The sequence below is a fragment of the Leptonotus elevatus genome, chromosome 11 (genome assembly GCF_054856555.1).
Source record: "Leptonotus elevatus isolate MCC_2025b chromosome 11, RoL_Lele_1.0, whole genome shotgun sequence".
In the NCBI taxonomy this organism is placed as follows: Eukaryota; Metazoa; Chordata; class Actinopteri; order Syngnathiformes; family Syngnathidae; genus Leptonotus; species Leptonotus elevatus.
Window position 1 is genome coordinate 22,896,315 of NC_141249.1, and position 12,307 is coordinate 22,908,621.

The window sequence follows — 12,307 nt, forward strand, 5'->3', positions numbered from 1 at the left end:
CGAGGACTGGGCATTCGGGGCGGGGTTGGCGTTGGGGTCTGTTAAGAAAACAGCAAGCGGGAAAAAAAAGGCTTGTGTTGTGGAGGACAAGGTAAAAAAAAATTTTTTTGCTTATTTTACACAACACTAGCTAGCATAAGCCCAGTGTGAAACGGGTACGAGCGCCGCCTCCCCACCTGGCTGCGAGGTGTTCACGGCGTCCACCTCGTGCTTGAGCTTGCCGTCGGGGCAGCTGGCGACGCAGGCGGCGGTGCTGCTGGGGGCCGGCTGCGTGGGCGACGCCACCGTGTTGGCCATGGAGGCGGGAGTGGGCGGAGTCACCGCCATGGCCGCCGGCAGGGCCGACAGGACGGCAGAGGGCTGCGAGGGCGGCGCGGGCCCCGGCGTGGCTAGCATGGCGGGCAAAGCCTGGGCGAGGTGCGGGGCGCCCGACGTCGCCATCGCCATCGCTTGCTGCTCGCCGCCCTGCGGCGCGGGCAGCGCGTCCACGGCGGCCATGACGGGAGGGGCCACTGCCATGTGCATCTCGGTTTTCGGTTTGACTCTGGGGGGGGGGGAGAAAGGTCAAAGTGTGCTTAAGGGGCCATTTTCCAGGCTGGCGAAAAGGGGTCAACTTGTGGACATTCACATACACGGACAGTGTTAGCTTTAGCTGTTAGCTTTTACCAATTAGCACAACCACATCGCAATGTTATTTTACAGCGTTAGCATTAGGAAGCTATCACGACCACATCACACCTCCATTTTTTTTTTTATAGTTAGCTTTGGCCAGAACGCACTTGCAATTTACAGTCAACATTAAGTAGTTAGCACAACTGTAGCCCTTTTTCTTTTACCGCTACAGTTAGCATTAGCACGACCGCAGCGCGCCTGTATTTTACCTACACAGATAGCTTTAAGTATCTAACATAATCCACAGAGCGCCTCTTATTTTTACATAGTTCTTTTTTTCCAAGCTCACACAACCACAGCACATCGCTATCATACAATCATGCTAAACGTTAGCTTTAGCCAGGTTTTTGTGTTCAGAAGCGATCCATGTGAGGGACGCTCGCTCACCCTGCGGGTCGAGGGGAGCTGGCCCCTCTGACGCCGCTCTCCATTCTGATGCTGCTCGGTTCACTGGGCTGAGCGGGAATGAGGGTCTTGCGAACACAACTGAAAACAAAACATGGTATAACAATATATATACGTTTCCACACTCGAACGCACGCTCGGGTCGTCTCTGCCGCTCACCTTTCGGTGGTGGGCTTCTTGCGCAGGATGCTGGGTCTTGGCGAGGACACCAGGGTGGGCGCCCCGCCCTGGCCGTGAGCCTGCACCATAGTGCCGACCGGCTGAGCGGTGCCGCTGATCGGGTTAGCCACAAAGCCGTCGGCCAAGACCACACCTGGATAGGGGTTCAAACTGGGGTTAGGTTCCACGGAAACAAAATGTGAATTTATAGTGAAATACGGACGTTCAAGGGAATTTGGTACCAGATTTCGCTTCGGTGGGCGTTTGCTGCTGCTGGGCGGCCCCCGCGCCCTGCTGGAGGCCGGCGGCGCCGATGGACGCCGTACCCGGGTGAAGGCCCTGCACGCCGATGGCCGCCGGTTGGATGCCCTGCGCGGCGATGGGTGCCGGCTGGATGCCCTGCGTGCTGATCTGCGCCGACGGCAGGCCTATGCGGTCTACCGCCATCAGCTGCATATGATTGAGGTGCACGGTGGTGGCCACACCCACGCCGGCCTGGGCCGGCAGTGCCGAACTTGGGGCTTGGGGAGTCACTTGGGAAGGAGGAGGCACTTTTAACTCATTTACTCGCAGCCATTTTCACTGAAGCAACCTCCTTTGCTCCCAACTGTTTTATTGGATTTTGACTGATTTTGCAAGGCCCACAGAAGATTGTGTTATATTGCTATCAAAACATGGAACCTATCAAAAGAAAGATTAGAGTGTCTTCTTTCATCAGGATTTTTTTTATATTTGTATCGGTTTCCGTTTTGCAGCCATTAGCATTAGAATATAGCTAAGTTTCATCATTATTCACAAATCTATTTAGAATTGTGAGGAAATGAGCTTGGCCCTGGTTGATCTCTTATACTCTGCTGTCACCTGCTGGACGTTTTTGTAATAACTACCATTGCTTTAAGCTTTCTTTTCAGTTTAGAGGCAGCATCAAAGCCTTCTGTATGCTATAGCATTTATTTTTTATTATTTTTTTAACGCATAAATACGTCTTTGGGAGCATGGTAATATTTAAAATAGAACATATTTATACGTTTTTGGGAGCAAATTAGTTAAGTCAAAATACCCCAAAAAAATGTGTCTAATGATTTTTGGAATCCATTTTTTGTGCTTTTTATCATGTGTACCGTTCCAGGAACTGATTATTACAGACACAGATTAAACATTCATTTTCATTTACGTGCAAGGTGGCGGCATCTTCCCTACTAGACATTTGCGGTGCTTCCTACCGGGATACTGACGGATGGTGGACACAGAGCTGCTGATGGGGGTGTAAGTGTGAGTCAGGGGGTACGATGACGAGTACGCCGGCAGGAAATACTGGAACTGGACCGGAACCGGGGGCCTTGAAAAGCAAAAGATACAAAAAGGTTAGCCTGTAAAAGTCGGCATTTCCGCGCACGACAACCCGAAATAAAAAGCCTTGACAGTTGAACCCACCTGTTGTCGCTTCTCGGCTCCATGGTGACGGGGTTGGGCGACGAGCGGTGACCCTGAATGGGGATGAGGTTGGCCCTCTCCCCGGGGTAGTCGGGCTGCACGCGAGACGACGAGTGCGCGATGGGCTGAGGCACCACTTTGGCTGCGGGTGACGCCGAGGTGAGGCGAGCGCGAAAGGGAAAGCGGCACACGTCAAAAGTCACCGGCGAGACCCAACTCACCGACGGGGATGGTGGAGGTGGTGACGGCGGCGGCGTGCGACGAGTGGGAGGCCATCGTCATGGTGACGATGGTGTTGCTGCTCATTTGCGTGTGCGGCACGGTACCTGAACGCCACATTTAGGTTTGTTGAGGAATTTCACCTGAAAAAAGGCCTTTTTGTGACCGAGTGCGTACCTATAGAGGTGGTCGAGGGCACGGTGTTGGTAGCCACGATGGGCGCCACGGTGGCTGCCGCGACTGGCGTGACGGTACTGAAGATGGGCTTCTGCGGGGTCGCAACAGAGTCGTTACAATTTCGGTCTCAGAGAAGATTTTTTTTTTTCTCCCCGTTCATTGTCGAACCTGCGTCATGGTGTGCGGCGGCTGAGGCTTCTGAGCGCCGATGGCCGGGTGCGACGGCAGCGTGATGCGCGTGGCCGCGTCGCGTGACGTCTGAGGCCTCTGGATGCTGATGCCGGCTGGCGGCGGGTGAATGGTTAAGCCGGGACGCCTGCAAGAGCACAAAACCGCCGCGGCTCAAAAAAACAAGCCAGAGTTGATCATCACATACTCGAAGGCTCCGAGTCGGGTTTTCATTTTACCCGTGAGCCACCTCGGCAGCGTGCGTGGCGGAGGGACTGATGACGGGGGACTGGGTCCTTGTCGCTGAAATGGGGGCCACCACGGTGGGAAGCACAGATGTGGACGTTGTCACAGCGGGACGAGACTGAGGAGGAAAAGTGAATGATGTCATTTTTGAATGATGTCATCTTTATACAGTAGGTGTGTACTTACCTGAATAGTCTGGTGGATGATGTGCTGCACGGTGGGCTGGCCTGGACCGGCGCCGACTCCAGTGGCCGGTCGGAGGACCGTTTTGGAACTGGACATGACCGCGGCTGCAGCTGCGCCTGTGGAGGAAACATAAATATGGAAATTAGCAATGTCAATAAACGTTACTAAAAATTTTCATTGTAGAACAATAAAGGGGACAATAAAAGTTTGGCGACCTCTAATATAAACCTTTTTCTTAATGTTTGTAAACAATTGGTGCCATTGTGTGGCACACTCTTTAACTCATTAACTCCCAGCCATTTTCACTGAAGCAACCCCCTTCGCTCCCGGCTGTTTTACTGGATTTTGACATCCATCCATCCATCCATTTTCTGTACCGCTTGTCCTCACAGGGGTCGCGGGGGTTGCTGGAGCCTATCCCAGCCGGCTTCGGGCAGTAGGCGGGGTACACCCTGAACTGGTTGCCAGCCAATCGCAGGGCACACAGAGACAAACAACCATCCACACTCACAATCGCACCTATGGACAATTTGGAGTGTCCAATTCACCTGCCATGCATGTTTTTGGAATTCGCAATTCGGAATTTTTGGATTTTGACAAGACAAATGATAAAGATAATATTCCAGCTGAATAAAACGCTGTTGAAAAAAAGTAGTCAATTCTTGAAAATGTCAGGTTCCAGCATTCCGGGGACACCTGCTGGTGCATGCTGGTGTTAAATCTCACACTAATTTGAACGCAACTAACATGTACGTTACCCCGTGGAAGATGTGACGTGAAGGTTTGCGGCGGCACGGTGGGGGTCCCGATCTGCAACGTGGGCCCGCTGCCTCGAATGATCTGGATGTTGGCTGACATCAGGTGGTGCAAGTTGCTGGTGTGACCCTGGCACACCCAAAAAAAAAAAAAAACATTGTCAATATCAACACATTATGAACGGTGGCCTTAACATAAAATCCAAACTTGGTTAATTGCCAAGTCCTCTATGGGTGTCCAATATGGCGTACGCATGTCACGTCCTCACCTGCTGTCCGCTGATGGTGGCCACGGGAATAGAAAGTGTGGTGGCACTACTGCTCTCCGGCGCCGACGTCATGTGACCCGGTACTTTGGGAGGGATGGGGATGTGGCCCTGGTTGGAAGCCGGCGCGGGCGCTATTAGTCGGCTCGGCATGGGGGACTTCAGGACCGCCTGGAAAAACACACACACGTTGCGTATGGCTCATATAAGAGAGGTCGCGTCAATCCAGCCATTTTCTGTGGTTGTTTTTAACTTTGATTTGGTTTTGTTTATTCGAGTATGGAACAAATTCAACAAGGTACCTCGGTCTTTATTTTAATCTTAAAACAATATCCATCCATCCATCCATTTTCTGTACCGTTTGTCCTCACAAGGGTCGCGGGGGTTGCTGGAGCCTATCCCAGCTGGCTTCAGGCAGTAGGCGGGGTACACCCTGTACTGGTTGCCAGCCAATCGCTTAAAACAATAATTGAAGACAATAATTTCTGGACTCACCTTCATCTGTCCATCAGTGAGGACGGCGGGCTGGCCCTGCGGCAGATGCACGGGTGGAGCGGGCACAGCCACGGGCGGGGCGCCGGGCTGGATGGGCAAGGCCTGCGGCGCGGGCTGCGGCTGCCCGTGCGTCTGCACCTGCGGGTACGGTCGGACCACCATGGTCTCCTGCTTGTCGTCCCGGAACACCACCGCGCTCGCACCGCCCCCCACCGGCGGGTGCTCCTGCTGGTCGCCGTCCGCGGCCTCAGCGCCTGCTATCAATCCATCAATCATATTTATTTATTTATTTACAGACGAGCGTTCAAGGCATCGACAAACAGGGAGGGACTGGACAGTGATACTTTTTCTTTATTTTTTTTTTTTATAAAATATAATCATTTATTTGAAGCCATGTCTCTCAGACCGGAGGCGTGCTCACCTTGCGGGTTTGACGGCTGACTGACAGGCACCAGGTTTCCACCCGTGGGCATCAGGGGAGCCCCACCAGGGCTCGAGACGGGCAGCCCGTGTCGTGGAAATTGCTGGGAGCTCATTCGGATGTTCTTTTACTTTACTCGACGACCTGAGGAGAAGCAAAAGGACGTAAATAAACGCGTGTCAAAACGCTTGAAAAGAATCTATGCGCATGCGCGGGCATGACAACAAAAGTACGAGCACCTCAACAATGAAAGGCTTGAAAATAAATTAACCCTTAGCAGACCGAGCGAGGACACAACGCTGGGCTTAAGTTATCGTTTTGCTCAACAGTTTGAATAATGAGAACGCCAGCAAACAATAGCGAATCGATACATACACTGAGGAGTATTTTGGCTTGCGTTTATTGGTCGAAACACTCGCCAAACATCAAGTTTATCAAGTGAAGCGACGTCTTTTTCGCCGCTTTGGGAAGGGAACCCAAACGCGACGTTAGCCCAGTCGGACTTTAACTCGAAATATTCGACGTTTTTGCTTCGATAACCTCACTTAGTAGAAGCGATACACTGCTAGCCTAGCGAGCTAGTTAGCAACAAGCTAACGTGAGACTCGCTAGGTCTTCTGGTGCCGCCTGTTTATCACTCACGTCCAAATGCTGAACTTTTAAGGCGAGCAACCGCCTAAATCCGGTTGCGCCACACAAGCGAACGCGTTTCGGAGCACGTACAGGTGTTCACCGTATCGCTGAGTTCATAAGCAACGCTCCTTTTCTGGATTACAATTTTTCCATTCGTCTTTTCTTTTCCTTTTTTTCTCCGTTCGCGACAACATGTAAGCCGGAAGAACGCTTGATAGAGAGCCGGCCCCCTTGACTTCTTTCAACCAATCGGCGAAGAGAATTTTGTAGTTTTGCCCAATGGGAGCGTGGAAAATGCCTCGACCAACCTCAACCTTCAATTGGGAGGCAGCCCCTCTAACTTGTTTTAACCAATCAAAGAGTAGAAAGCCGAGGCGGTGAGAAATGGAAGCGTGAGAAATGCATCGGCCAACCTAGACCTTCACTCAAGAGCCGACCCCCTCCGGCTTCTTTCAACCAATCAACGAAGAGAAATCCAAAGCGACGACCAACGGGATCGCGAGAATTGCTTGGCCCAGCCCCACTACACGCGCAGGGAGGGAGGATGGTGTGGAGTAGTCTCGTCCGACCTCCACAACCTGCACGGCTGGTGTCGTGTAAGTAAGGAACATAATATAGGTTGTTTACAATTCCTTACGTTGTTTACATTTATATAAATACCCTGCTCCGTATTTTCACATCTAATGCCTGAAAATGGCAAACAATGTGCACTGTAGTCAGTTCAGGTTGTAGCGGTCCCTCGTGAATCTCCCGCCTTTCGTATCTCGTCTGACTCCTGGCTGTGATGCCACCGATATGCACCAGATGGCGCCAGACGGCTATTTGTGTATAGTATATACCATCTTTGTGGGAATGAGAAGCAGCATGCAGGTGCAAAGCGTCAAGGGAATGATGTTGTTGTTATGCACTTTTCACCTGGGAAAATTGCATTTTATTGCCTTCACCTGTCAATCCCGTTATGAAATAGAAAACCCCAGTCCAGCGAGCGTCAAACAACACAATCGCCATCAAGGGAAGAAGTCTTTCAGAGAGTTTCAATATGGTGACATTTCACTTGTCAAAATGTATGCATTTCAATTATGTGCCACATGAACACAGTATAGTGGTTGAACTGCTGCTTCGACAAAGTAAAATGCTTTTTTTAATTGTCTTGATAGGCACCGTGTGCCCTGCAGGTAGAAGCAAACAGTGCAGAAGAGAAGACGGTTTAAGGATGAACAGAATGCGCACACTTGCCGGTGAGATCTAACTCGCCGTTGCGCGTACACTTATTGCCGTGATCCAACTCGTCATTATGCACGCACTCGCTGGCGAGAGATCCAACCCACGGTTACGTATGGATTAATTGGCGAGATGCAACGCGTTTGTTGCGCACACACTTACTGGCGAGACCCAACTCGCTGTTTGTTACGCATGCACTCACCTGCGAGATCCAGCCTGCAGATGTATACAGTTGTCAGCAAGAGGACGAGAGGAAGTTGTTGTCTCTGTTGTCATGGTAACAGCAAAGTGGTCCAGCGTTATTTCCATGATTCATTACAGAATCTTCGTCATTTGCGTGCAGTGTACACGTGACCGTATAAAATTGTCCCGCGTGCTTCGACATGACTGGACAATTCCGCACAGCTGCGCTCTCGCTCTCTCTTTCTCACCCACACACACACACACACATTCTTAGATACATGCGCACCTGTCAGCATGTTGATTTCAGCAAGAAGCGGCGCATTCTCGACATACTGCAGCCGGCTCGTTAAGAAAATAGTTGTGGGGATAAACCAGAGGTCGACGAGGGCAAAGGGAAGCAGCAAAAAATCAAAATCGTTATTTCAAGCCCTTAAAAAAAAAAAACAGTTAACCTTCAATTGCTCCAAAGCAAGCCATGTTTTTATCTGTAGCATGTTGCTACGTGCTTGTTAGATAGCGTTAAGGCTAGTTTCTTTCCAGCTAGCAAGGCGAGCTACATGTTCCTGATTGAACTTTTGTGTTGGGCTATTGCGTTGGAATGATGATGTAATGTGCTTGAAAATTTACCCAGTCAAAAAGCTCTTATAGTCATAGGTATTTGAACCCCCCCCCCCCCCCCCCACACACACACAAAAAAAAACAAGTTTTGTCTGCTCCAAACTAAATACCATATTTGTATTACCTAAGTGTAAAATAAAGCCTACCTGTTGCTAGCAAAATGCTAACATGACGCTACCACGGCGCAGCTTACGAGTCTGGCTACATCCTCCTGATTGCATTGCCCGTGTTGAATTATTAACATTGTTTTTCAGTTTCAATTTATATTTTAGCCGTTTTGGATTTAGTTATAGCTGTGTAGCTCAATGAATAGAATTGTCTATTGTATTCTTATCTGTCTCTTTCGCCTGAGAAGAAAAGGCCAACAAGTTATTTTCCATGTTATCTAGAAGGGAGTGTAGTCTAGTACCGGTCTCAGCCGGTCGAAGTGAGACAGGCTGATTTATTATTGTTTAGGTCTAATCTGATTTGTATTCCTGAGAACTTCTGCCTTTTTGTGAAGGGGAGGAGGCTTTTCGTATTCACCCAATTTTCAATAAATAATGATGTGCAGGAGAAGGAGGGACACACTTTTGAACAGAACACTGCTTGGGTGACTTCAATTGTGTGATCAGAAGCTTCTGACTAATTACCTTTGCAAAGGGACTTCTTCACCAGAATCTCACCATACAGTTAATTGAACACGCAAAGAGTAGAATACAAATCGACTCTAACACCCGTAAAAGGCCTTGTTGCATTTGAAGGGTTTAAAACGCTTCAAAATTAACCCCCAGAGAAAAAATGCTCTGACTAAAAAATAAGCAGCTTTCGACAAAACGATACAAAAATCACCAAATGCTAACACTAATCCCGATGGCTGACAAGCTAACAAGGCTAGCGACGTGAACCCGTTTATAACGTTTGTCGAGGCCTGTTGCATTTGATTTCTTGTCATGTGATTTTAAAATTAACGCAGGAAAATAAAAGCAGACGTTGGATAAAGCTACGTGTTGGTCCGCGTCCGCTCCATGGTCGGCAATGTGGTCATATTTTCCATAAACGCTGTCGTTATCCCACACGGGTTCATGTGTCACGAAGCTATAAATTTTTATCATGGTGAATATTACTCAGAATTGACATTTCTTGCTTTATTTTTAAATCACCGCAGAGCAGCACTAAAAATTGAAGGCATGAAAATCGATGACATACTTTGTGTAATTTAAATAAAAGTGACTATTGATGAAATACATTGGACGTTTTGAAACGTATAATGGACACAGACACACTTAAATGTCGTGTGGAGCTGGAGTTGCCGGAGTTTAACATGTCTCGTACTTCTCCCTGGAAAACTTCTTTGAACCCAAAAAAAAAAGGCTGACTTCTTGTTCCATTTCAGGCCCGGCTGGGTCTTTTTTTTTATTTATTTATTAATTCATAATGTTGTGATAGAGGTGTCCACCAAATTTTGTGACAATCAGCAGAACAGGAGTGATTGGCAAATTTTCATTCCCTGCAATTAACCCCAAGATGGCTGCTTCACACCAACATTTTTTTTTTAGGGCATGGGTCATTGAGACTTTTTTTTTATGCTAATCACGTTCACCAAATTTGTGTCGATCTGTGAAACTAGTGTCGGAGCCTCATTTACCCCCCCCCCCCCCATCTTTTGAACTCTAGAATCCACCTCAAAATGGCTGCTTTGAAGCAAAACGGAAGGATCCATATTCAATTCCCGAGACCCCCTAAAATGCACTCCGTTTGACAACATTACAAGCTCAAGATCAAAAAAACGGTGCGTCTTTACCGGCATTCATTCATGGGAGAAACATTCCAAAATTCATAAGCTTCGTGGAAAAGTTGATGAGGGGCGGGGGTTGACATTCCATGGAAGCTGTAGGCAGGAAGTTGTGGAATTTCCATGAAAATGAGAGCAAAGCAGTTCCACATGCATTTTCCCCTCGAACTCCTTTCTGGCCGCTGACCTTTTTAATGAGAGTTATTATGTATAATATTTGAGTATAGCGCTCAGTGGAAAGTTAGAAATAAAATACCCCGATGGCTATTTCAGTGATCCACACCTCTTAAAATCTCAAGGGTCTCGGCCTGAAATTCAACAAGTCGGCCATTTTGGGGTTGAATTCCAGGACTCGAAAGTTGGAACAAGTTAGCCCCCCCGACGCCGGTTTCACCAAGAAACACAAAACTTGGGTGGACACGTGTCATGACAGGACGCACGAGTCCTTGAGAAAGTGAGCAGGAAGTCAGCCATTTTGATTCAATGCGGCAAATTTGAGGCAAACACCAGGGGCTTGAAAGTTAGAAAACAGCCCCCGACACGAGTTTGACAGATCCAAATCTTACTGGGCGGACATTTCTATCAGAACAGGACTCGTGGAAAAACTGACGTAGGACATTTTTCAGCTTCTTCCATTTTGACGCTAATTCCAGAGCTAGCAAGTTAGGCAAAATTAGCCCTTGACACCAGTTTCACTAATCAACACGTCATCCGGTTCGCACGTTTATAATATCAGAAACGGATGTTTCTTGGGTTGGGGAGGAGTTCTGGTGGGTGGCCCGGTGGGTGGTGTCTGGTCGGTGCTGGGTTTCACCTTCCTTGGTTTTCTTTGGTCCCCTCGGGTCTCCTGACGGCGGTGTTCGGTTTAGGTGAACGGTATGAGATTTTTTCTAATAGGTTTTTTGGTGAGCTAACAAATACACGCACGCACATACACACATACGCACCCACACACAAAAAAATAAAAAATAAAAATAAAGAGCAATGATGATGACATTTCCGAATGAACAATACTGAGCTCTTTTAAAAAAAGAAGGAAAAAAAATTAAAAATAAAAAAATAAATAAAATAAAAAAATAAATAAAAAATTTAAAAAAAAGAAACGGATGAAAAAAATCTCAAGCACCCAAGCCTGAAATTGAAAGAGAAAGTTTGCCATTTTGATTTCAAGCAAACATTCCGAGCAAATTCCAGTGCTTGAAAGTTAGAAAAAGGATCCACCTCGACTTGGGATGCTGGGTCATGGCAATCCCAGCAGGAATCCAGATGTGTGTGTGTGTGTGTGTGTGTGTGTGTGTGTGTGTGTGTGTGTGTGTGTGTGTGTGTGTGTGTGTGTGTGTGTGTGTGTGTGTGTGTGTGTGTGTGTGTGTGTGTGTGTGTGTGTGTGTGTGTGTGTGTGTGTGTGTGTGTGTGTGAGGATGGAATGACACGAGGCCTTAATTCCTGAGAGCAACGTTCCATCATTCACGCTCCGACTCGGAACATTCCTCTCAGTTCATCGCCGGGCGAGGGAGGGCGATGCGTGCGCAAAATTAATCAGAAATGTGGAGTATGCGAGTGAGAAATGGGCCCAAAAAAAGGGGGGACGGTAAATCTCCCAGACACCTGCCCCCATTTGGGAAGAGGTTCTCCCATCGCAAGTGAAGACAGCGGCAGGGGGGGAGAATGTGCGGCATCCGCGGAATGCCATCGCCGTCTCACCGGGGGGGGGGGGGGACGAGGAAGGCATAAATATTGACATTAAAAGTCGACGCTTGCTGAGGAATTTCTCTTTTTTTTTTTGGCACAGCTGCACATGCCAGGACGGAAGATGCCTGATAAGACAGATGTTGGCATTGGGAGACGGACATTTTCAGGGTTTGTTTACAGGAAGCGGGTTTGAACAAGAGAACTGATAAAAAATAAAAAAATAAAGATTTGAGAGCCTGAAAATGCTAACAGTTTAAAAATCTCAAAAGTGCTATCATTTCCACAGCACGAGTCTCGTGACCTCTAAACCGAACCATGACTTTGAATCCAAAACCGAGTTTTGCACCCTCACCCAACGGCGTAAACCCAACCTGAAATCTTAAAACTCGAAAACCCCAGAGTCTAAACCTAAACGGATTTCTAACGCATTTCTAACCCCAAACCATAAAACTGCTTAATCCAACCTTAACCCAAACCATTTCTTCGTCGTAATTCCTGAACCCTAATCCAAACCCCAAACCCTTAAAAATGCGTTTTTGTCAGCTCAAATCATTTTGGATTGATTCAAATAAAAAGGAGGGAGCCA

At 48.2% G+C, this 12,307-nt stretch overlaps 1 protein-coding gene across 3 annotated transcripts in view; it reads right to left on the reverse strand.

The window, feature by feature from the left end:
* sap130a (Sin3A associated protein 130 a) overlaps positions 1–6,428 on the reverse strand; it is an 11,150-nt gene extending 4,722 nt beyond the window's left edge. Inside the window, exons 1-17 of one of the 3 annotated variants that reach the window (XM_086090131.1) lie at positions 6,327–6,428; positions 5,604–5,747; positions 5,183–5,436; positions 4,691–4,858; positions 4,425–4,551; positions 3,667–3,782; positions 3,474–3,598; positions 3,235–3,382; positions 3,067–3,157; positions 2,892–2,996; positions 2,671–2,812; positions 2,460–2,575; positions 1,479–1,769; positions 1,237–1,390; positions 1,060–1,158; positions 177–544; positions 1–38 (exon numbers count right to left, since the gene is read on the reverse strand). The exon at positions 1–38 is cut by the window's left edge and continues 196 nt beyond it. In XM_086090131.1, coding sequence (XP_085946257.1) covers positions 1–38; positions 177–544; positions 1,060–1,158; positions 1,237–1,390; positions 1,479–1,769; positions 2,460–2,575; positions 2,671–2,812; positions 2,892–2,996; positions 3,067–3,157; positions 3,235–3,382; positions 3,474–3,598; positions 3,667–3,782; positions 4,425–4,551; positions 4,691–4,858; positions 5,183–5,436; positions 5,604–5,718 — 2,457 coding nt within the window. In that variant the 5' untranslated portion in view covers positions 5,719–5,747; positions 6,327–6,428. Of the gene's footprint in view, positions 39–176; positions 545–1,059; positions 1,159–1,236; positions 1,391–1,478; positions 1,770–2,459; positions 2,576–2,670; positions 2,813–2,891; positions 2,997–3,066; positions 3,158–3,234; positions 3,383–3,473; positions 3,599–3,666; positions 3,783–4,424; positions 4,552–4,690; positions 4,859–5,182; positions 5,440–5,603; positions 5,748–6,245 lie in introns of all 3 variants that reach the window. The other 2 variants (XM_086090129.1, XM_086090130.1) reach the window with 2 other exon arrangements.
* Between the last annotated feature and the right edge of the window lie 5,879 nt (positions 6,429–12,307).